Source organism: Harpia harpyja, chromosome 14, assembly GCF_026419915.1.
Source record: "Harpia harpyja isolate bHarHar1 chromosome 14, bHarHar1 primary haplotype, whole genome shotgun sequence".
NCBI classification, from domain to species: domain Eukaryota; kingdom Metazoa; phylum Chordata; class Aves; order Accipitriformes; family Accipitridae; genus Harpia; species Harpia harpyja.
This window is the reverse complement of record NC_068953.1, coordinates 38,926,383-38,951,348: the sequence shown is the minus strand read 5'-3', so window position 1 is coordinate 38,951,348 and position 24,966 is coordinate 38,926,383. Positions and strand designations below refer to the sequence as shown.

At 49.2% G+C, this 24,966-nt stretch overlaps 1 protein-coding gene across 5 annotated transcripts in view; it reads right to left on the bottom strand.

Annotated features, from left to right (window-relative positions):
- The window catches only part of CPEB1 (cytoplasmic polyadenylation element binding protein 1), a 43,809-nt gene that overhangs the window by 14,456 nt on the left and 4,387 nt on the right, over positions 1–24,966 (bottom strand). For 2 of the 5 annotated variants that reach the window (XM_052808544.1, XM_052808545.1), the window contains exons 2-3: positions 22,635–22,812; positions 12,330–12,518 (exon numbers count right to left, since the gene is read on the bottom strand). In XM_052808544.1, the coding sequence (XP_052664504.1) occupies positions 12,330–12,518; positions 22,635–22,812 (367 nt within the window). Of the gene's footprint in view, positions 1–12,329; positions 12,519–12,782; positions 13,337–13,476; positions 13,619–21,240; positions 21,395–22,634; positions 22,813–24,966 lie in introns of those variants that run through there. The other 3 variants (XM_052808549.1, XM_052808547.1, XM_052808548.1) reach the window with 3 other exon arrangements.

The following is a 24,966-nucleotide window of genomic DNA, read 5'->3' as shown; positions in this document are numbered from 1 at the left end:
CAGGCGCTCAGGTCGCTCTCTAGAGAACAAGCATTTTACAAACGACTCCTCCTTAGTTGTGCTTTCCTTAGTAAATGCTATCAGGACAATGCTGTCGCAGTAAGTCCTCTTAATTCCTGCATTATCCTGGGGCCCCCCCTAAAGATACCAAAGGGAGCACGTGCAAGCATCTCAGACCCATTGCACACAAGCCAGACACTTCACAGAAGTACACAGCTACACTGAGCCCACGGTGGTGGTTTCACAGGGTGGCTAGTTTCAACTCTTCATGCCAACTCTGTCCTGTAGACCCCAAATTATCTTTTAAATCTGGTTACCAACCACTGAGCTACCACATTCAACATGGACTTACCCAAACTCAAGTAGATCACTCCATCAGCATAAGCTGCAATCCATGGCACACACCTTGGGAAAGGCACCCCAACAGCAAGATGCCCAACACCCAACCCAACCAGCCTCAGAACAGCTTTTATTCTTCCATGTGCTGGTTAGACTTGCAATTTAAGATTTTCAACACCTGCCCAGGACCTTGAAGCATACGGCTTTCTTCCCTGCATACTATAATTTACAGCCATTTAAGAATTAGACTTTCTGGTAGCTTTGGCCAAGCCCATTTTATAAGAGATGGATGTAAAGACAAGCCCTAAAGAGCCAGGCTTAACAGTGCTGGCAGTTCAGGGAAGGGCTTTGGGTAAATAAACCACCTTACCACTATGCTGATGACAAATGACACTTTAATGCCTTGAATAAGACCTCAAGATAAGAAGAGCACTACACACAGAGCCTCCACTGAATTTATCCCTGACAGCTAGAGTTGACAAAAAGCTCTGCCACCATTAAGCTGTCCTCTGCACAAGTACTTCTGCTTTAGTTTGTCTGCAGGAGACCACCCAGCAGAACAAGCCAACAGCACATTAGCAGAGTAGAGCTGATGCTCTTTGTTCCTTGGTGCATCAGTTTTAGTCAAGTTAACTGGAAACTGAGTCTTGCCCAGAGCAAAAAACCCTCTCACCTTACAGCTGTCCACATTCTTCTGCTCAAGATCTTTCCCCACACTAAGAATATCAGTGGAAGCTTCCCCATTGAGGAAAACAGCATTTGCCATAGGGCAACACACATCACAGCCTCTTCACAAGCCCAAATGCACATATAACTGTGTGCACGCACACAAACTCCTGTTGAGCAGAACAGCGCGCCAGGCCCCAGATTCTTACATTACCAGTGATGTCTGGCACCTGCATGCTTAATGCGCAGGCAGTTCGACACCGCATTTGGCAGTGGCACTCAGTGCTAGAGGAGCACATGCACACACTTTTTGAAGTCATGCTCTGAAGACGTGTTCCAGCCTTTAAAAGCTCACTGCAGGGCTGGAAAAAAGCCTATTTAGAAGGGACCAGGACTTGTCTGAGCAGGTCTATGACGCTGAGGCCTTCAAAGGGTCACTTCTGCTGGCTGGCAAGGTTAGACAGAGGGACATTCAATCTCCAGAAAGGAGATACCAGAAGTTTGTCTGCTGGGAGATTACTCAGCACAGGAAGGATGGCAGATTGTCAAGACCTCCCCTTTGTCCACCAACTGCTACTTACACTGAAAGTCCACCCTTCTGCCCTGATCTCCTTGCAGAGGCAGGGGTGAGGACATCGATAGGAAAGCTCTTGCCAAGAGAAGCAGGGCAGAAGAGATGGTTTCAATGCCACCATGCTTCTGCTTCCACTTGGTGACACCTGCTGTGCCCAGAGGCTGCAGAGCCATATGCACATTTGGGGCAGGGTGGCGGAGGAGGGAAGCAGCAGCATGACCCAGGCCCTGGAGACTGAATACAGTGCAGTTTCTTTTGTCGTTCATCAAATAAGCTTGTAAAGAAAAAAAAAGGCTGATGTCCTGAACAATAGCCTGCTGCAGTTCCAGAAAAACAGCTCGTCTGCAGTTTTTACCGCCCAGCCAGACTCTACCCTGGTGGGGTGGGAGCAAGCTGAATGTTTTAGTCAGCCAAAAAGCAGCACCTCCTACAGACACTAAGCAACTTCATGGCAAGAGAAACATTTGCATGTCTGAAAGGCAAATGGGCACCTTAACCACCTCCTACAGCCTACAGTCTCTCTAGTTACAGCAGTGACACAGCCAGAGAAGCTGCCAGAGTGAGTTTTCCCCCTCCATCACACAGAAGCACTGAGCTGCTTAAAACACAACCCGCTCACCACAGGGGAAGGGGTGATCAATACTCCTGACTAATCTTAAGTGAAGTTTTAGCACTTCATGCCTGCAGCCATGGGACCTCACACTGCCTGCAAGGAGCCAGCATGCCTGCAGCCACAGCATGGGGAGCACAGGGGACACCAACTGAACTAAGCCCAGCAGAAGCTGCAATGACAGACATGGGGCTGCAGCACACAGTACACAAACAGGCTTTGCTTGGCACAGGGAAGGCAGACATTGGATTCCCCCCTTTATTCACTCCTTTACAGGGAACAGCCAGGCTCTTACAGGTGCACAAAGAAACCAGGAAAAGCTGCAGCAAGAGAAGCAGCACAAAAATTTCTTCCTCTTAAGTAGAGCAGCCATGGGACAGAGCCCAGCGAGGTGGAGGGCATCTCCATCCTGAAGCACTCAGAGCTCATCTGAGAAGCAGGCTGGATACCTCCAGAGGTCTCGTCCAGCTCAAATACTCCTGATTTGATTATACTCCCATTATTCCAGTGGGGAAAGAAGTCACTGCTCTTATGAGAAGAGCCACCTGAAGTCAGCTGCACACACCCTCTCCAGAGCTGTACATTGTAACAGAAGTCTCCATATTGAACCAACTGCCAACTTTCAAGAAAAGCAGCTCCCAGAACTGCAGATGCAATCAAACCAGCAGTAACCATCATCTAAATAGGAACTACAGCACAGCCCTTGTTTCTGAAGTACAAAAGAGGAACCTCTGCCCTGACAGATTCTTCATTTGGGGCAAAGAAGAACTGAGGATATTCTAGCAGCTATTTCTGGTTTGCTAAGAAGGGGCAGGGGAATAAAAAAAAGGCAGCATGATCCCACAGCTGAACCACAGAATTAGAGTCAGGACACCTGAGGTCTATTCTTGGTTCTGGCACCAACATGGTAAGTCACTTCCCCAGCATGCCCTGAAAAATGGAAACAGTGGTAGAACTAGGAATACAGAGAAGTTTATTGCAATAATATTCGAGAGTACAGGTCCTCCTTCTGTGCCAAGAGTGGGACCTAGCTGACAACAAGCCTTGCTGCTTCTTGAGGCAGGGAATTTACTACTGTGTTTCTGGGAAGGGAGAACAGATGCCCAAGGTAAATATAAAATCAGTAAAGACAGCTAAAATGCAATTCAGGATTAGAAGTACACAGGTAATTGCATTCACTAAGCAGACTGCCACAACTGCATTCATCTTTAGAAAGATCAGACCACTGAAATACAGCAGGTTTTAACATGTATCAGTCCTGGAGAGATTTAAAAGCCAACATATTCAGGTCAAATTCTGCACAACAAGCTTCAGCTTTGCAGCCTCAAGAACAAACACTTCTATATTTAAGTACCAAACTCCTCTCAATTATCTGCTGCAACATCCAGGGTGCAAACTCTGCAGCATGTGTTACTTTACATGCTAACAAGGATGAGACTGACTCATTTTCACCACTCAGCTGCATTGCAGTTTGTGGGGTGTCGAGTCCATCAGGATACTACTACCTTTAGGAGAAGGTATGATCTTTAGAAGGGGATCAGGGGGAGTAGACTGTTGGCCATACCCCTTTGGGCAAGGCAGCAGGCTGCAGTAAAGGAAGAACTAAAAAAAGACAGGCTTTAGTCCCAAATGCAATCCTATTTGAAAAATGGCACACAAGCCTCACTAAGGCATTCAGCTGGCACAAAGCCACTTCATCACTAGATTGGCACACTCAGCACCACCAGTGATGCCTGCAGGTTCCCAGTTACCTTCCAGAGGTCTGCATGCCTCAGGTACAGAATCACAGCTTTAGCTGTTTGCTTCACCTTCCCTCCACAGTCTTGGGAGAGAAAACAAGCCAGAGGGGCAAGAAGGGAAACTGGGCCTTTCTCCATGGCCATCTCAAACAGATGGCGGCGGCTGCTGTGTCTGAGAGCAGCCTCTGAGCTGGCAGTAGCACAGACATCACCTGTGATTCAGCTGTTTTGCCAGCGCCTAAGGGACCACGCACAAAGCGAGTGAGCCCAGAGACATGGATACAAGGTGCTGAGATGGAAGATGCAGCACTGGCTGGAGATGCCCTGCCCAGTGCCCCTGCCCTCAGCCTGCACCCTCTGGGAAGCTGTCAATTCAGCCCCACAGTGGCACTGCACAGCATCTATGCGGTGACAGGTCAAGGACCACAGCACCTTTTGGAAGCAGATAATTTCAGAGCCAGCTCAGTGGAGGTGCCCATTTAAACAGGCCTTGTTCTGGGAACACTGAGGCAGCCCATGAATGAGTTCCTAGAGACCCCTTGGGTATGCTACTTTTGCCACCCTCCAGCAGCTTTCCTATCCTGCTTTGAGCAGGAGATTGGACTAGATAATCTCAAGAGGTCCCTTCCAACTTGAGTTACCCTACCACCCTAAAAAGACAGCCTGTCAAGAGCACTGCAAAGGGCCTAAGAGGTCATCTTACAGCAGTCCCACACACAGTCACTGCACAAGAAGTCAGCTACAGGGATTTCAGTTGTGCAAACAGGCCAAACTCTCTGCTGGCTCACTGGCCTTGCCCCTAGTGTCACTGCACTGACAGGTCATCCCACAACACCACACTACACAGCCTGGTTATCAGGGCAGCATGCTGTGCCCAGGCACGACACAGCACCAGGGACAAACTCAAGTCTAAAGCAGGAGCAGATGCTGAACTCTGCACCTGTCCCACCAGAGTTGGGGAAGGGGAAGAGCAGGCATCACTCCCACGTTCTGCTACAGGCAGCCCCAGCACAGTGGGAGAGCAGCTCCAAAAGCTGTGTGGAAGTCCAGGCAGTTCCCCTAACCAGCTCCAAGTGGAAGGACTCAGACCTGCACGTGCTGTAGAGTTATTAATGAAGGCACTGAGCCAAAAACACATTCATGGCCTCTCCTAGAGAGCTACCATATTACCACCAATGAAGCTGCAGCAGACAAAGCCTTTCAGGTCTGCTCTGCCCAGCAAGCACGCATCCCATCAGCTGCTTAGACATCTAGCAGTGCAAAGGTTGGAGGAAAACCTACCTGCCTCATCTCTCATTTGACTGGCACAATTTTGGGGGATGAACCTTACTCCAGGCCAAAGCTTACACATACCTAAAACACCCTGCCGCTACCTCCAGTATTGATCACAACAGGAAAGAAAGACTAAGCTACTAGTTGCCTGGGGCAGCTCAGAGCCACCAAACAGCAGCTCCGATGCTCTCCTCAGAAGGGAACATGCTTGTTAAGGCTCACTTCAGGAGCTAGTCGAGAGGAACACAGTCCAGACTACAACTTGAGTCAAAAAGCTTATAGGCAAGCTCCACGAGCCTAACGTATTTGTATACACCAGCATCACCAGGCAGTGGAGCACCAGTCGGCATGTCTATGAAGGGTGGAGATCTGCCAGTGCCAGAGCATCTTCTCTACCACATCTCTTAACAGCTTCGAGCAGGATCAGATGCTCAAGAAGTCTGTGCCTTCCTTGCACCCACACTCATCTGCTGTTACCTCCAGAGGGCACAAAGGCAGCAGCAACAGCCCCTCAGGGCTGCCCCAGAGGCCATAATAAAACATCCTTCCCTGACAGAAATCAAGGGGAGAGTTTTGGGTGGTGCGTGCCTACTCCCACAAGCCATTTCCAGCACAAGACTGGAGGCTGCCCTGACCCACTTCAGTTCTAGCTAGATATAAGCAGAGATGCTGGTTAGGTTCCTGATCCAGTTACTCATCTATTTGCATCTTCTATTTTACAGCATCAGCACAAATAAAAATAAATCTGTTCAGGAGAAGCTGCTCAAATGGAAGCTTTAAAAGGTAGATTAAGAGCAACTTCCATTAGAAACCAATTGCAAACTCAGAGTTTTGATACTTGTTTTACTTATTTGATACATATTTTATTCTGTTAAGGATCAAATACTGCTGCCACATGAGCAGTCTGCAGCTATTAAGTGCTCCTGCTTTCTACTCCACAGCACAGCTGGCTCAGGCCAGCAGTTGAGAAATCAGCCCACAGAGCACGAGCAGCCCTTACTGAAACATGCTCAAGAAACAAGTGCCCATTAAGCACCCACACCAAGTGCATCCTCAGAAAAGCCCTACAAGAGCTAAGATGGCATGGGGCAGGCTTTTAGTAAGGCCACCTCAGGTACTCCTGAAGTACAGCCACCAAGCAGGAGACCATGCAAGTCAAGCCAGCTCCCAGGTTTGTTCCCTTACAGCATTATTATAACTAACCTCCACAGAGAAGGCACCACCACTATGTTTGTGCTTCCACTACTAAGCCCTGAACAGTAGGCAGGCTGCCCCAGAAGGGCCAGGGCTTAACACAGCTGCAATAAAAGCCTGTCTTCCTTTCAAGGCAATGAAGGACACTGAGAACATGGGCAAGTCAGGATCACCACCGCCACCACCAAGTCTTTGGTCACCCATTTGCCTGAATTGGGTGCAGGTCTGAGGCCAGCAAGAGGTGGTCTTGCCTCCTTGCTCCAGCATAAGCAGCCATACCATCAGCAATATGAAGGAACCTTTTACTGAGTTTTCTAGGCAGGCTTGGGCTTATATCTGAGTGAGTCTCACTCAGGGTGAAGTGCTCACTCCCTGGACCTGAAGCTCTCCTTTCACTAGGGAACAGGAAAAATCCTTCTTGGATACTGTGGTGACAACCTAGTTATCCAGATACTGAGCTCTCCTCTATCAGAATGAGCCTCTGAAACCTTCCTCTAGCACAAGGAGAAGGATTTTCAAGCAGCCAAGCAGGTATATGCAGGAGTTGAGGGCACACCCAGGCAGCAACTGTCTTCTGAAGCCACTTGTCCAAAAGACAGGAGGTAAAAGAGCAGGGAGAACCCCAGACATACATGTGGCACAAGGGAGAGCACTGTGGAGCATGCACTTGGCACCATGCTGCAGCACAGATTAGCCTAGCAGCAAATTAAACAGGCAGAGATCTGGAGGACTTCCTTCACCCAAATCCTCTGCCTCTCTAGGGTCTTCCTCAAGCTCTGCAGCTGAACACTCAAACCAACAGCTTGAGGAAGGCCAGTGATTGCTGTGTTGTACTTACTAGCAACAGCCAGCCCCAGACTGATTAGCAACTCTCCCTTGGGGGCGTTTTTCAGGTGCCTGCCACCACATACACGGACAGCATTTCTGAGGACAGTCTGAAAACAGTCTCTCCTGCTGTTATCAAGAAGAAAGGCTAGGAGTCCATGACAACACCTGTACTTCCTTCTGTGCAACAGGTCTTTTCTTTCATCCTTCAGAGATGGGGTTTTGCCTTGAAGACTTCAGAGCAATTCATAGTCAGAGGCCTCAGCTATCTGCCAGGCAACACACAACAGATTGCCTGCAGTTCTAGCATAGCAGATTTTAAGCAACTACAGATAATCAGCAAGTTCAAGCTTACTGCAGAAAGAAGTTGCTGTGCTCCAGGAAGCAGAAGAACCAAGGGCTGGAAAGATTCATCAACGCTTCCCTACCACAGACCATTTCCCCAGCACCAGAGCAACTGGAGCTGTAACCTTGCAAGCTAGAGAATGCGACAGCAGCAGCCACCCCGGAGAGGGCACAGATGCAGCTGGAGCTGCGGTCTCAAGCACAGATCCAAGAAAAAGCTCAAATCTGTTGCTGCACCAACAGCTTTAGGGTCACACAACAAGCAGAGAAACAGATAGAGCACAGAAGTCCAACTGACACCATCAGGAAGAGCTCACCTGCTCAGGCTGGGCTCACCCAGAGGCTGAGATCCTCTCTGGAAGAAGAGCTGATCCTTCTGAAAACACCCTTGTAGGTTAGCATTGCTAACTTAGTGTTAACAGACTGGTTTTAGAATGATTTCCCAGTGGGCAAGTCTGCTGTCCCACATAGGGACAGCCTCCCAATGTAGGGCAGGACAGACCAGCCAGACCAAGCAGCTGGCATGCAGGCTAAAAACCAGCCAGGGAGACCCAAAATCTGCACATGGATCTGCTTGTGTACTGCTGTCACCTGTTCTCCAGGCAAAAATTGGATCGAGACCCCATTTGCTTGTGCTCCTTGAGGAATAGGGCAGTAAAGGATACCATCAAGGGCAGTCCCATCTCACTGCCTCTTAACCCCTCCTTGCCTCTGCAGAGCAATGAGCTCAAAGGTCTTAACACAAGTGTCTGCCTACTATGAGGCTACTTTAAAGAAGGGGAAATGCTGCCTCAAGAAATACAGCTAGGGATGGCAGGACTGGAAGCATTCAAGGCCAGTTTCCTGCAAAAGCCCCTCCCTGGACCACAGAGCAGGTTTCTGGGACTTGCTGAAGTATTTCCAGCCTGACAGATCTAGTGGCAGCAGTGGGTTTAAGATGCCTTTCCTGCTATGAGACAGCAGTTCAATCCTACAGCCAATAAATGCAGGCAGCTCAAGCCTGCAGCAGCTGCTGCCTCCCAGAGAGGCTCTCTCCAGACACCAGCTTCGGGGACTGGCAGCGCATCTGGCATGCTCTCAAGGGCTAAGCCCACATCCTCAGTGTGTTACAGTGCTGGACCCAGAAGGAAAACTTGTTACAAATAACCTTGTCTGCGTGCAAGGGGTTCAGCAGCCCTTTGGGAAGGGGGACATAGGCAGGATCAGAGTGCACACAAGCCAGTCCTGCTGCTCTCTGGCCTCCCACAGCACAGCCCCAGCAGGCACCTGATCCTACTGCACCAAGCTGCACAGTGACACCGCCCTGGGAACGCAAGGTGACACCAGAAGGGTTTGCAGCCAAAGGTCCTTCCCAGGCTGAGAAAGCTCCACGCTGGCAGGGACTATGCAGACAGGAGAGGAGGTCCCAGCTCATCAGTACTCAAGCACAGGCACTGCAGGGGACCACATCAGCAATATTTTTAGCCTGATTGTTAGGTTTTTGCATTTCCACCCTTCCAGCCACCTCCCTGTGGGTCTGTGCAGCTGAGTCACTGCTAGAACCTTCCAAACGCTTGGGCGCCAGCAGCGCAACAGCTCTGCTTGGCAGCGCCATCCCTCCTCAGCCCCGAGAGACAGCCCAGCACTGACGCAGCCTCACCTGCTCTCAGGACACCCTGATGAAGACTCCAGCCCTTGGGGCTAGGCCAACTACAGCCTCCCAGGCCTCAGCACTGGGCATTGGGAGCACCCGGACACAGCAGCATCCTCTCCACATCCTCCCCTCTTTGTCACAGCACAGCTAGGCCACCTGGAAGCATCAGCATCTGCCAACTCCTCAGATACATACAGCTTTCAGACATGGGAACACTCCTCTGCCACCCAAAGAGAAGTGTTTCACACCCTTTCAGAAGGCACTCCTGAACTACAAGATCTCCCCTCCCAAGGAGGCCCACACTGCCACTCCAGGGCCCTTATGAAGATGAGGCTCTGCAGACATGGGAGGTGTGGGCAGGCTGAAGCAATATAACAGCTGTGCACAGATATCAGCCTTTCACTTCTCCAGCCAGCATATGCCATCCCCACAGCTCTTGGAGCAGGCAAGTAACAGCAGCCCAGACCAATGAGCACTCCTGGCCCAGCTGCCGCACACCCGGGAAGGGAGGGTGGGATTGAGAGGGAGAACGCAGTCTCAGGACCACAACACCCCCCGCCATATAGCACTAGACCCTCTGCACAGCCTCTGAAGGCCAGAGGCTCCTCTGTGGAAGCAGCACAGCTGCATTTGGGCTGGTTTTACACCCCAGCCATCCCCCCTTCATGTACAAGGGGAATATCAGGAGTGGTGAGGAAACAGGCCTCTCCAGACAGTACTGGGTGCCATCTTCCAGCAGCTGTTACCACAAGTTGTCACGAACACCCACTGGGTGCAGATCATCCAAGCCCAGGGCAGTGCCTGAGGTTAGATCCTTTCTACCACTCTTCCCAGGCCTCTGCGGCAGGCAGGAGCTCCAGCACGATGCACTGCAGTCAGCGGGGGCACCTGACATCAGATACACCCTCTACAAGCAGGGAGGTCACTGGAGCACCTTCAAATCATCTCCAAATGAATCTCCCTCCTGAAACCAGGAGCCCCTCCACCCCTGACAGTGAAACCCCCCCGACCACAGTCCACTCAGCCCCACCACCCAACCCGCGAGGTGCAAAGCGCTGCCACAGGCTTGTGCGAATGCTGCTCGCCTGCCTGCCGGAGCGCTGCAGAGACGTCCGCACCTCTGCCAAGACAGCCTGGCAGGAAGCCGGCCAAGAGAGCACTGGAGATAGCTACAGTGGATCAGGTGGGGCTGGGACATCCGCACAGAGCAGCCGCCTTGGTGTGCGACAGCCCTTGTTCTGCAGCACCATTGTGCACTGAGCCCCAGGTGTTGTGGTTGTTAGCAGCAGCAGAACCATTCAGCATGGATGTTGCCTGCTTTAAGAGTGCTCTTGACATTAAAGATCCTGTAACACAGGTTCAGCGCCCCATAGTCTGCTAACAACCATAAAGGGGCTCAGTGCACAGCTCTAAGGCACCTGTCCAGACCACTGCACACTGGTAACTTTTGTCTCTCCCTCCTCCTTCAAGGTTTCAGCTAGCAACAAAAGGAGGACAGATACCAAGTGTGTGGTATTCCACAGTTCATTAGGGGAAGCCCATAGGACCATGTGCTGGAGCAGAGCAAGGCTTAATAAAGCTACTACATGCTGACTGCAAGCAAACCCTAAGTGCCAGTGCTAGGGCCCACACACGAGCCTGCATGCTGAGTTTCTACATCTAATTTCCCCAAGACTTAAGTGAGCTGTGCTGATGAAGCTGTCAATTCAAACTCCACTACCCCACAAGTGGTTTTTTTTTTTCTTTTTTTTTTTTTGTTTTACAACCCATGCAGCAACATTCACACCTGTGTCCCAGCAGCTCTTCCTATCCCAAGGGCAGCATCCCCTGGACAGAGGTGGTCAGCAGCACCCCGTTGCTCCCCCCAACATCTACACACTGCCCAGGCCACCCCAGAAGCTATCTACATTCCTGTCAGCACCAACTTTACGCCTGGGGCCTCCTGTGTCACCCAAGTCTGCACAGAGATGCACTACCCTTTTAACAAAGCAGCAGCATGCTGCTATAAAGGGATGAGTTTCTGTAGCAACCAGGCTGAACTTGTACAAACTCTGCCAAAGCACTAGATCTTTCCATGGACTGATACTTGAACGAACACACCACCATTTGTGAAACTGGTTTTTACAGCCCTCGAAAGCTGGGAAATGAACTCTTCCCTCTGTTTTACCCCCTGCTCCGTCACCAGGCCGAGGAGATGCATTAAGTTTGTGCACACAGCACCCCTTTCCCCTCCTGCAATTTTACAGAGAAGGCTCGTGCCTCTGGAAGAGTTAACTGAACCCTGCATCACTCCAGGGGAAGCACCCAGCACCCCAAAGCCTCCCCATCCAATCCCAGCTGCAAAACCAGACTGGAGAGGATTGAGGGGGAAGGGCGAACCAGCCAGCAGCGTGTGGCTGTGAGCCCACACCCTGCCGATCACATAGGTTTGCACTGGACCAAAAGAGTTAAAGCAAGAAGCCATTCCCCTGCATCTCCTCCAGCCCACTGCTAGGCAGACCGCTATTTCTAGTTGAACGTGGGAGTGGAGAAGGATCCCTCCAAGTCTTCCACCCAGCCTGCGAGCTGCCGGCTGAAGTTGTTAGTCGGGTGCCGGCTGCACCTACCACACCCCACAGGCAGAGTTCAGCAGGCAACGCTGCCGTAGCACAGGAGCAAGCAGTGCTGCCTGGACTTTTGCAGTCGGGCAGGGGGGTCCCTCTGCAAGCACATGCACTGCTGCCTGCAGAGCTACCTGCCACCAGGGATTTTCTCAGGCTGGAGTGAAGTTTAGCCTCACTCCCACCCAGCATGTTCAGCCTCCTGACACCACACCCCCCACCCACTCCCTCCAAATGCAGGGAGAGGATTTTTCCTCTCTCAGCGAGGTTATTCCTCCACCAGCGTTACAGCACCGAGCAAAACATAAGCTGGGGCACTTCTTGTCTGCAGTGAACTGACAGCAGAGCAGAGGAGGCTGTGGCACAGCCTCCCCAACTCAACTGCCACATTACACAAGCATTACGGGTTGAGAAGCCCCTGTCAGTAACTGCCAGCACCCCATTACACAAGCAAATTGCTCTGCGTTAGCTTTAAAACGGCCAAAAATAAAAGGAATCCAACAACTGTTGCTGCGTGTGTCAGCAGACTCACCGGACTGTGTGCTGGTTTGTGCTGCAGCATCAGAGTCCTGGGTGCTCCAGGGTCTGTCCCACCCTGTCAGGTTGAGGGACTGCAGGCCAAGGCACAGATCGTTGGTGTCTGGGAGGCCACGGGAAGACTCTTGCGTGGATGTGGGGAAAAGCATCCTGCTTGCCACTGCTTCTTCAGAGTCCTGGAAGTCTGCTCAGATTGAGAACAAACAGAAGCTTGAGAGTTCAGGGCTGCTTTTTTCTTTTTAAAGAAGGAGTTTTCCAAAGCGTTAAGCCCCGAGCCAGGTCTCGTGCTGCTCTGAAGCCACGGCTTCTGCAACTAGCAGTTGCACCCCAAAAGGGAGGGCTACCATATGTCCAGAAACCAGCCCCCTACCCCCCTCAGCCCCTCCACCTTCCTATCCCGTCTGCATTACTGACTGGGTCAGCATGTGACCAGGCTGCTGATGCTTACTGTGCTGACAGTGACGTCACTCAGCCATGCAAGAGAACTGCATCAGCTCTTACAAAATAAAGGTAAGAAGAAAGGATAAGATTTCCCCCGAAAGACAAGACAGCAGGCAGGAGGAGAGAGGTGCAGCTCCAGTAAATCAAGGGAGGCAGGCAGCACAAAAGCAGGGCTCCACAATACAGCACAGCAGACGACAGGCTTGAGGCAGCAATCCCCCCAGCAACGACGACAGCAGCAGCAGCGACAGAGCAGTTAGTTTTAGTGCTACCCAGCTCTCCTGTCCCCGCCTCCCTCCACCCACAAAACCCAAAAACACTTTAGTCCTGGACAGACTCCAGCTGCTGGCTCCAATTCACAGCCCAATGCAAAGCTTCACAATTCTGCTAGCATAATCTATTTGGTTCAACTTGGCCACTGTGCTTCACTGACTCTGCATTGTTTACCACTGAGTAACAAGGATAACCTTCAACCCCCCCTGCTACCCAGAGAGAAGCCCATGATCCTGGGTCCAGCCCAAGCAGGCACATCACGCTGGTACAGGAAGAAGAGGACCAGCTGGAGCACAGGACCCATTTCACATCAGGAATTTTTCATGGCCTGTTTACCTTCCACCCGCCTGGTCCCCCCCCTTTCCCAGCCCTCCCCTCCCCTGCGGGGTGTTCACAAGCCTACGGTACTGGAGATGCCGGATTCTTGCCTCGGTTTAAGCCTGTGCCAACAGCCTAAGGAAATGCAGCAGGTTCATAGTCTGAGAATTCCAGTTTAATGCGGGGATCTGGGGGCTGATGAAACCACAAGATGCTCAGCTGTGTTACCCGAAATCTGAGTCAGAGGGCATTTATAAGCCAGCTACCAAGCAGCAGCAGCTGTCTCCTCCTCCTCCCCCTGCCCCCACACCCTCCCACTGTGCCATCAGATGTACACCTCGCACACACCACTCCCCACTCTTCAGCAGGGCGCTGCAGTGACTCTAGCCTGTCACGTTATCCCTCACGTGCAGCCCGGCCATCCCAGACAGCCTGACAGCATTCCTGGCCTCCTTTTCCACATCCACATCCCATGCCACTCAGTTGCCCATGACCTAGCAAAGCCCACACAAGGGTCGGTGGCAGGTGGGTACCCTACACGAGATGCAGGCCACTGCTGCCACCAGAGGTGGGACCCTCACCTTCACCCCATGGCGATCTGGGGAGTGCCAACATTCCCAGATCACAGTGAGGGGGCTGAAGCACTGCAGTCAGGATGAGAGCAGCTAAAACAGTACCTTCTGGCAACGTGCCACCTTCCCCCTTCCCAGCTGCAGCCTCCTCCACCACACTTCACCAGGATAGCATCCACCAAGGTTTTGGTTTGTTTTTTTTTTACTCCCCTAGTAGTACTAGTACAAGCTGTAGTGCCAATTCAGTCACATTACTATCAAGCACCTGTAACAGCATCAAATATTCCTCTGAAAGCATCACGCTGCATCTTCGGCAGGGTATTTCACTGCATTCATTCTACCAGTATAGTTTTCAGATCACTTGTTTTGGACAGGCCCTAAAAACATCTATAATGCAGCTGTAGGGAGGAGAGGATAAAGGCACATTGCTCAGACAACTCAGTTCCCACAGCAACCATAACTTGCCCATATGAATATGTAACATTTCTGCATTTATGAAAATGCAGAAGTGCTGTGCTCTAGCCCAGATCCTTGGCAGTACGAGACTACCTTCCCTTTGGGGACCAGGATCTTGCTAGGTTTTATGCCATCTTCAAGATTAATTCCCACCAAGCTTCATCTTCTGGGAAGCATGGACACAAATAGAATATCAACAGACAGAACTTGAATCCCACTCGGATTCAACATCTTGGATGAAACCCACCACTGAAGAAATAAGGAAAATAGGGAACAAATTTATCAGTGCCAAGAAGCACTCACTCCACAGCATCCAACCATATTTTCACCAGCTATCTACATTTTTCAGGAAATAAGCTGTTTTGTTTAACTGAACCCAATCAGATTCAAGTTCAAGAGATCTATGTTTCCCTCTGATGACTTCAATCTACATTAAAGACAAGCTCCCTGCAATTCAGTTACAGGTATAACTGCTGAAGCACAGAGTAGAATTTGCTTAGATAACCAGCGTTTTTTAGTTAGACCTTTTCCCATCCAAAGCAAACAGCCAGTACAAGCCTGCTTCCCCTTTAACACTCCCAGCCCTGCTGAAAGATGGATACAGGTCATCAAGGAAAAACACCAACTTAAAAAATAAAATTTAAATGGATTTCTGGAATTGTTATTTTAAAATTCAGAGCCTGGAAATTTGTTACAAAGCAATCAATTGTTGATGGCAGACAAAACTAATAGGATACCAGGGCAGGAAGAATTAATTTCCTACAAAAATTCAGTCTAAGGAGTCATAACCTCAAGTTATTCATAAGTAACCATCTATCAAATATTAAATAATTTCACTTTGCAACCTAACCCAGCCCAACCCAGCCCAAATGCTTTGCTGCAGACTTTCCCAAGCCCCAAGAACCAGCGTGAGTCTTTCCAACCTGAATATTTCCCTGGAGTCGCCACTGAAAGACAACCATCCTGGCAGAGGGAGCCACGCTGTGCTGGGCTCATGCCCGAGCATTGGGGAGAGACTGAGCTCCCGCCTCCCAAGCCAGTCAGGTTTGATTTCAACAGCATCATGAAAAGAAGGTCCTTAGTAAAACATGCCAGTCTCAGAGCAGGCAGTTCTCCTGGATGACATCTTCCTGTCTGTCCAGGAGATCCCTGGAGCCAAGGCATACCACAGCACAGGCTGGACAGCTTTCCATACCACCGCCCGGATGGAAAGCTGCATTTTTCAGACTTCAGAAGTTAGCACTGCATTTAAGACATTTCAAAGGCTTCTTCAAGGCAAGCATCTCCACGCAGTTCAGCTCTTAACCTGCAGTTTAACCCTACCAGCCCAGACAGCATACACAAGCTGCAACCCCAGCCACTTGTCCCCACCCCAGCACTCCCTCCCCACTTACACCAGTTTAGGCAGATGAGTTTCCACACAGGAAGCTGTGCTGGGGAGCTGATCTGGTTAAAACCAAGCCACAGGGAGTTAGTTTTAAGCCTGGCTCATTCCCCTGATCTGGTATGCAGTGTGGCTGCACCAACCAGGCATTTGAAACAGGAAAACACTCAGAAAATTACAGCCTAAGCCTGCACAGAGAGGACAAGCAGGGACTAGCACCAGGAGCTGTGATCCACAGGCAGTTTGTGGCAGGCAGGTTAAGGTAGCATGGGGAGAGCCAAGCATGATTCAGTCACTGTCCCATAGCAGCAGCATCTCTGTGCCATCAGACTTAGTCTTGAAAGGTAACACTTTATTCAAGTGCAAAGACATTCAGATGTTTGAGCCTTCCAGACCTAGGCCACTTGCAAAGCCAGCTAAAAATCCAGCAAATGGGTTTTAGATTGAAAACTGAGAAAAATCCAGAGAAAGGAGGCAACAGAACAGTTAAGCAAACATGAACCAAACAAGCTAGATCCCACTCCTACTGCCTCTGCAGCCATGAAGAGGTCTCCCTTTGCTCCCACATGCTAATTTCTAGCTGAACCCGAGTACAGAGGAAGCCCCTCCACCAACGAGGCCCCTGAGTGTACAGAGCAGCTGAAGGATAAGCACAACTCAGCTGTAAGCTGTTCACTGACAAAACCAGACTCACCTTTGTGTGCAGCAACCCTGTGGACTAGAGCTCTGACCAAGGCTGAACTTCCAAACCAAATCCAGAGAAGCAGGAGGCAAGCCCAGCATTTCTGCAGCCTTGGGATCACAAATGGGAAGGCAGCTCACAGCAGAAACATTGTTTTGCCTTTCACACCTCTACACCTCCAGTTTTAAAGGCTAGGAATTGCATCCCGGAAAATTAAGCTTCTCAAGTATGTTTTGCACACAAGACAAACAAATCTCAAGTGAAAGCTTTTAGAGGATGAGCCAATTGTATTCCTAAGGTGCATGGGGGATCATAAGGGGCTTAGGAAAGCTCTTGTTAGGCATAAACCTACTAGTTACAAGAGGTTTTCCTGATACACAACTAAGCATCTTCCCTGTAATCTGAAAAATTCCACAAGCAGAGACATTTGCTGCTGCATGACCTGTTTCACAGCCAGATGAAGGAGTCTGCCTTATTCCAGTAACCACAAACACTTGAACAGCTAGCAAGCAACTACTTAAGAAACTAAGGAAGAGGGCACCGCAACTAGCCTTGCTCCTCTACCTACCTCTTGCAAGAGTAAGAGTGAGAGACTGCCACAGGATTACAGCACCAAAGCTTGAACGACAGAGCACAGTATGTCAGGAAACCTGCTGGATCTTCAGCAACACACATCCAATTCACAACTGCTGCAGAGTGCAACAGCTCTAGGCAAAGTCCCTGCTCTCTGCAGAACACCGTGATCTACTTCCATTTGCAGATCTGATGAAGAAACCCATTTACTAGAACTACTTTCCAGTACAGAAAAGCATTGTGCCCATGCAGGCAAAGACCTGTTAATGTGACACTTGAAATAAAGGCCAAAACCAAAGGCAGTAGGCGTGCACCTCTTCTGGAGCACCAGTGTTGAATTTCACTATCCTGGATGTGTCTACCTGGCATACAGCATTTTTGGGGCAAACAGAATTGTTCTAAGCTGTCAGCTCCAGGTGAGCTCCTGCTAACAGCCTTGCTCTGCCTCAGGCACCCTGTTAACCCCACATGCTCCAGGCAAGCAGTGCTAATTTTGGGTCTCTGCATTTCACAACATTTTGTCCCCTCATCCAAGACCACACACACCAGGTGAGCAGCATCCAGCACTGTCTGGCATGTTTCCTCATGGCTGCAGGGCAGTGAAGAACAGAGGAACTGACATTATAGTACCAGAGAGGACTTTTTGGGTGGCTAAACAAGTGATAGGTCATTAATTGACTGCAGTTGAGAGCAAACAGGAAGCCAATTTAGTCATCACCTAGTCTGGGTTTGCATTTGTCCTTCAGTTTTCCTTAAATAAAGCAGCCACTGAGAATCATTAGGACATGATGGGCCACAACTAACAGCCTTTACACTGAACTTGGCACCTTAAGCCACTCCCATCCACAGGAAGTCATTTAAGCATCTCCCATTTCTTCACACAATGGACTGTCAATTTATAGCAAAATAATGGCTGCTTTGTCTCAGTTAGATGAGCAGAGCTTAATGAAAGGGAAATCAATGCTGCTGGGACATTTGGGGTACCTACAATCCTTTTAAATCCCATTTGTTTTAAGCCAGCATTGCCTTCAGTTGAAGCTGTCAGCTTCACCAGGTGAGTAAATGGGCTTGCAAAGCTGAAGAGGGAGCTTTACTCACAGTTCTACTTTATTAAGCTGGAAGTTCTGCTACAGAACAGGATGATGATTTCAAAAGCTGATTTAGGTTTGTTTGGGGTTTTTTAACCAAATCTGGTAGCAGCACCTTCCACTCAGCAAGGCCCAGCTTTAAAGCCTGGCAAACAAACCGCCTGCTACCTTAAGAAACTGGCTTTGCTCACATTCTTATTCAGACAGGTGATGAACATGCAGATCAGCTTTAAATTTGGGAGAGGAGAACCACATTCCCTGTGAAGCAGTTGCTCAAGGTCAGGCTGTACTCCAGCAGCACTGACAGGAGTTGAGCTGGTGGGAGATGTTGACTCCTGCCTCTATCAAGGCCACATTCTCTCCCATCTCCAACACCACACTAAAAGCCACTAAAGGTTAATGTCTGCACTACACAACCTTGCTGAGGAAGTTTTGCTTTTCTTCAGAGAGGACTAATCAGCCTGAAAGGCAGGTGTTTTGAAGCACCATGCAATCCTGTCCCAGAAGCTACCAGACAGGTTCTACAATTACAGCTTTCACCACACTGCTGCACTGTACCCTTTGGTTTGGGCTAGCAACTTAAGCCTAGTGCTTGGGGAACTGCTAGAGCAAGCACCCATGAACCACTGCAGTGGTCAGGCTGGGCCTGACGACTTGGATCATTTTGACAAGGCAACTAAGTTCACCAAGGATTATCATTAACTGCAAACTGATCTTTACAGAGATTTAACATTAGGCATGGCAAGCTAAGTCTCCAGTGGCAGCCCCTTCTGCCACACAGCTCCGCCCAGGTCTGGATAACCCTCCAACTGTGTCAGATCCAGGACTGCTGAATAAGCTTGTTCTCTCACATTGCTCAAACTGCTACTGTACTGATCTCTTCTCAGCACCATCTTGCTGTGCACCTCATCACACTGAGTAAGGTGTCTCCACACGTGTTTCCCCAATAGCATTAGTGAAAGGTCACGAACTTCTGCCATCCCTTCTCCACCACGTGTAATTCTCTTAATGCTGAATGTGGCTTCTTAAACACAAGTCCAATCCAGGATAAATTTAGTCTGACCTGAGGAAGACAACTGAAAAGCTTGAGGGACCACGAATAAAGTACAAGTATTTCCCCTGCTGGAATAAAATCGCTTCCCCAGACTCTCCCACCAAAAAAGTTTAAGTTGTAAAAAGACAGTCCTTTCACCTACAATAGCTACTACACTAAGGGTGGATCTCCAGGCTCATTAAGACTGCCCAAGCTATGAGTTCCATGATAATACAGCCTAACTACAATACAAAAGTTGTTCCTACACTGAGTAAAAGCACCAGAGGCTCATGAATTCTTCAGAAGTGATTTAACTTGGAGCAGTGACAAGATACCACATGAGATCAAGGGTCTCCACTCCCTTGGTCACCTACCCAGAAGCCAGGCTCACTGAAGACACAACACTGATCCTGCAGAGCCTCATCTTGTTCACTCAAAGGCATGGCAAACAGCTCCAACAGCCTGCTTCAGGCTCTAAACCATCTGCCCAGCACATGGGGCAGTTAGCTGCATTATATTCTGCCTTTTAGTAATCAGCTGCTCAGCCCTACAGCCACCAGGTATGAATTTCTGCAAGAGACTGCCACAACCTAGGCCAGGGTCCAAGCACTGAAGCACCTCCCCATTTGCAGATCACAGCTGCCCTAGGATTTGTGTTCTTGCTTGTGTCCAGCGCCAACTTTTTCATGAAGATGATGTTCATTAGCAACACATTAAACAAGGGAAGCAGCTCATGCACTTTACCGATCCAGAGACAGAAGGAAGCTTGCAGAAGTGCTGCATTCAGGCCCTCATTACCTACTGAGAGGTCCTGACTCCAACACCAACAAAACAAGGCTAGGACTGCAAGTAGACTAATAACTCTGAACTGCTGATGCACTGGCAAATGCTGACTCATCCACATATTTACAGCTGATAACTGCTGGCCTGGCCAGGGTAGCTCAGGTTGTACTCTATTATCAGTCTCTTGTACAGCCCAGAGGCACCTTCTGAAAGAGATCACGTTTCCATTAGCCTAAACAGCGAGGGCACCCAAGGCAGCCACTTTCTAGCCCTGGCTCAGCAGTGTCCAGCATCCTTTGGGAAGTGAGCAAGCCTCTTCCCCTCACTCCACCACAAGCATTTGTGCCACTGCACAAGAGATTTGATACAAGCTAAAGCCTCCTGTCAGGTTAACTAATGCTGAACAGGGCCCCCCCCACTGGTCCCCGAGCTGCACAAGTGGCTGTGCCAGCAGCCAACACCCACTCATGAGACTGGCCACAACTGCTATGTCAGGAACAAGAAAAGCTGCTTAGGATGTCCCAAAAAGCCCAACTTTGGTTGACCTGCAGCAGAAATAATGTTTGCTAGAGGAAGCCTCCCTTTTTTACATGCAAGTCCCATTGTATTTGTCCTACAAGAGGTCTTACATCAAAGTTACTCAATGATAGCCTGAAACACAAGCACAGTTTAACACCACTGAAGGGAATTTCACCCAGTTTCCAATCAAGGCACCACCTGCCAGCAGCTCCACACCAGGCAAGACCCTCTGCTCCAGACATCCATAAGAAATACCACAGTAACTGACAGACCAAGCAGAGATTTACATGCAGCAGGTCAGTAAGCAGGTTCATTTCATTGCCAGGTGAATACTCCAGTTCTTCAGAGAAGAGCTTTAGAAGTCTAGAAGACAGTACTGCAAATTAAAATTGATGGGCTAGCTCTAAGCCCAGACCTAAAACCAGAACTAACCCACATCTTCACAGGATGAATCTGCTCTAGTGGGCAGGGATAGTTCCTTTATCAACTAAGTTAACTTTGGCAAGTAAGCTGGAACTTAATCAGGAAACCTTCCCATTCCAAATTATAAATGGAATATGAAGGGCTATAGCTAAGATTTCAATAACACAGCCAGAAACAACTCTTTCATGAACTCATTGTAAGGAGATAAAGGAAAATACTTAGGTTTATTTCTCCCTTATGCTTCCAGTGCATCAAGATCAGATACAACACTGACTACCACTGTGCCAAGGGACAAAAAATGTCTAAACAGCTCAGTACAACAGCGAATCTCTAAAAATGCACCACTAACCACACCACTGACCTGAATTCCTTAATATTCACTATGCAACTGCTCAGGAGTAGCCAGCATATCCTCCAATACTGTTTTACTAGGCACGTTTCAAGCAATGCTGGCTGTAGATCCGTACCTCGAAGCAAACGATTCACTTCCTCTGGTATTTCTGCAGCGCCAGCACAGGATCACATGGCCAGATCAGCCCCTGGTCCACAGTGCTAAGCCCTTCAAATACCCAGGAGATTAAGCTGCCCTGGAAGTCATCTGGTAGCAGTCATTTCCCTAGCCCAGAACAAAGCTGCACTGCGCAAGCATCAAACAGACCCACAGGATGCCCAGACACCCATTTGCAGTTTTTTTTTTTACACCCATTTGATTAAAACTCATCAGATTATCCATGAGCACAAGACAACCCTGCCTCCAAGTGACTGCAGAGAAAGCTTCTCTGCCTATAGCAGCCTGCAAGGTCACCAGCTGGTGAGGTTTGTCCCTTTACTTCCCACTTTGTTTTGGGACAAGTCCAGAGGGTCAGTTTGTTTACAATAACGGCCAAAGTGTTTATTGACCCTATAATTCAAAGGCTAGAGGAGCAACAGCAATCTCTTTCAAGTGCCCAAATCCTTGGCACAAGTACCATCACATAGAAGTGCGCTGGCAAGAGGAACATCAGGCACCGGGCAGGTACATTTACTGGCAGATCTTACCTACTGTAAAGGGACAAAAGCACATCCTTCACTTACATAAAAATACTACTGGACCCAACAATCTTTGCTCTGGCATAGAGCCTTTTGTTTTGAGGCAGATCAAGTGCAAGACAGCAGATTATGCCCACTCCCCTCAGCCTGCAGGAAGCAAGAACTTGCAGCACTTATTTCATAATCCCAAGCTTGCTTTGCAAGAAAGTCTTCACCTACATGTACTGCTTTGGTGTGCCCTTAAATACATGATTAACTGACCTGTAGCAAACACGGTTATTCAAAATTCTTTTGCATTTTTAATATATGCAGCAGATCAGCCATACTAACCAAACAGATTAATCCTGCCTCCAGGAGAGGCAGACTAAATGAGTCTGCTGGAACTATCTATGCCAGAAGTTGGCAGGCCAGGCAGCGAGAGCTCACGTTCTGCCCACACAGTGATCCACAGCATCACAGGGAGCATAAGCAAGCCTTCCCAGGCACCTCCACACTGCCAGGGAACACTTGGATTATCCATTTCAGGCACAGAAATGAGACACGCCCACCCCCCCCCCCCCGTACCAAAACAGCATTAACCCCAACTCCAAGCATCTCTGATCATGAGCACATGCCAACCACCACAGATTACCACCACCACATGTTCACTAGGTACCACAAAGCAACTCCCTCCTTCTGCCAGCCCCAAATCCTCAAGATCACCTCAAACCCAGCCAAACACATCACCTGGCAGGATGTCACGTTTGCTTTTTGTGACAGGGGTGGTGCAGACTCCACTGAAATCCAAAGAGTTGTCCAACATTGCATTTATTCGGCGGAATATATCTGCATTGCTGCAAGTGGAAAGTGCAGGGGCATCTGGGCTATCCCAGCAGTCTTTTATGCTCCTCCCAGTATCTTCTTTCTGGTAAAAAAGAACAAGTATTAGTGTCAAGCAGGCTAGTACTCACCACTCAGCTTTCAATACATTGTAGAAAGTCTGGATTGCCTCCAATACTCACATTAGCTTTAGCTCCAGGTTTTAGTAACATTAATGCCAAGAATTGTATTTGAAAGAACCAGTTAAGCAAACGGGTCAGCAAGTTGTCAGCACAGCCCACCAGACCAGGACCACCCCAGTCACAAACAGGTACCAGCACACCACAGCTCGGATGAACTTTAGACTAATAGCCACAGCACCCAAACTAGTTTGGTTGCTAACATAAGCTCTCTGCTGCTTTTCTCCAGCACATCACAACACTAAAGCAGAGATGTGATTAACACAGGCATGTGCCTTCTCCCCAGAATGGGCCTCCTGACACTGGAGGACAAGGGGGATGCTCATGGTCAAGGCAGCCACCACAAGAAACCACAGTAGCTCCTCCTGTGCACAGCAGAAGAGAGCAAGGCTCACTTTACCACACATATTTGGGAGCTAGGAACAACATCTTGGAACAGCCCAAGTCAGCAGCCATGCAATCACTTCAGAAAACAGGCTTGCAGAAAAAAAACATGGCTTCCCAGCTAATCAAACATAGCCCCAAATTCTGAGGTATCCCTTGGAAGGGCAGAGATTCAAATCCTGATCTTCCCTTTAGGTAGCAGCTCCTGACCACAAAGGGAAGTTACCCCAAACAAGCTCTGCTTTAGCATAACCCTCCACACTGATCTACCAGCATCATGTTTTGGGACCATCCTAAACAAGCCAGAGCTCTTGTAAAGCTTCCTCTGCACGAAAAAGATCAAACCCTTCCTGCTTCCTGGTGCTGGTCCAGAGAACCAGCAAGAGCAGCTGCTTTCCCCAGCTCTGCTTGCAAGCCACTTTCACATCCAGGCTTGTTTCAATGCAGCTGCACAACATTCAAGCCTCTGCCAATCTAGAAGCCACTAAACTTAATCTCTAACCAGCATTTTTGGACCAGGGGCAGGTCTTCCCACCACCCAAAAGTCACTGCAGCAGAACTCTGCTCCTGAACATGCTGAGCAAACGGTATCACTATCAATTAAGACCCACATTAAAGAGAAGAGCAGGAAGGCACAACCTCGCCAGTCTTGGCCTCTGGAGCAGAATCCTTGCCATTAAGCAAATCAAGTTACAGCCAAATTCAAAGAACTGAATTGCAGTGAGGCTGGCAAACAAGCCTCTGCTACTCCAAGACACACAGAAGCCTATAGCTCTAAATTGGGCCATTTGTACTTGTCAAGGAGACATTTAATACATCTACCTTTTGGATGCATTCCTGCAAGAGTTTTGGGCCTGACTTCCCCCACATCTCCTCCTGCTTCACCCACTAGCAAGCCTGAAGCACAGAGCTAGTTTTACTTTCAAAACATCCCTTGCTGATCTTTCCAGTATGCGGCCTGTGGCAGAAGGCAGGTCTAAACTGAATTTCACATGGACACAGGAACTTTAGCCCAGCCCGAGTACAGGACTTGCATCCCCCGCCCCATCATTTGGAGCAGTTTTACTGCCATAACATATGATCTGACAGTTTTCTCCACACATGAGAGCTTCCCCCACCACCATTTAGCTAAAAGCAAAGGAAACCCTGTCCTGGAAGCAACAGGAATATGCTACCAAATTGTCAACTCACGCGATGCATCCAGGTAGGACCTGAACAATTGATTGAGGATTTCAGCCCCTTTAAGGCTATTAAGATCTATTCGGCACTGGGGTCAGGGATCTTTGTCTATTGAAAGGCTCAGCCTACCCCCAGATAAGGTCCTGAGACTCTGCAGGCACAACGCAGGAACATTTACAAGCCAGGAATAAAACAGGTAGGGCTGAAAGTGAGCTTCAGGCAAGAGGAAACAAGCAAAGCAAGCTTTAAGTCATCTTTATAAAAAGCAGCTGAGGAGTACAGAAGCTCAATTTAAGAAAGTATTGCCAGTCATCTTTAATAAAACAAAGTGCCATATCAGACTGCTTTGGCACAAGTGTGAAACTCCATACTCTACTCTTGTTGCTGCTAAAGAACCACTTACAGCAAGAGGCAAAGCTTTTCCCTAGGAGTTTGTGCTAGCAAGACAAAAATAAACCTGAGCAGCAAACCAAATGTCTGACCCGTTCCTGCTTATT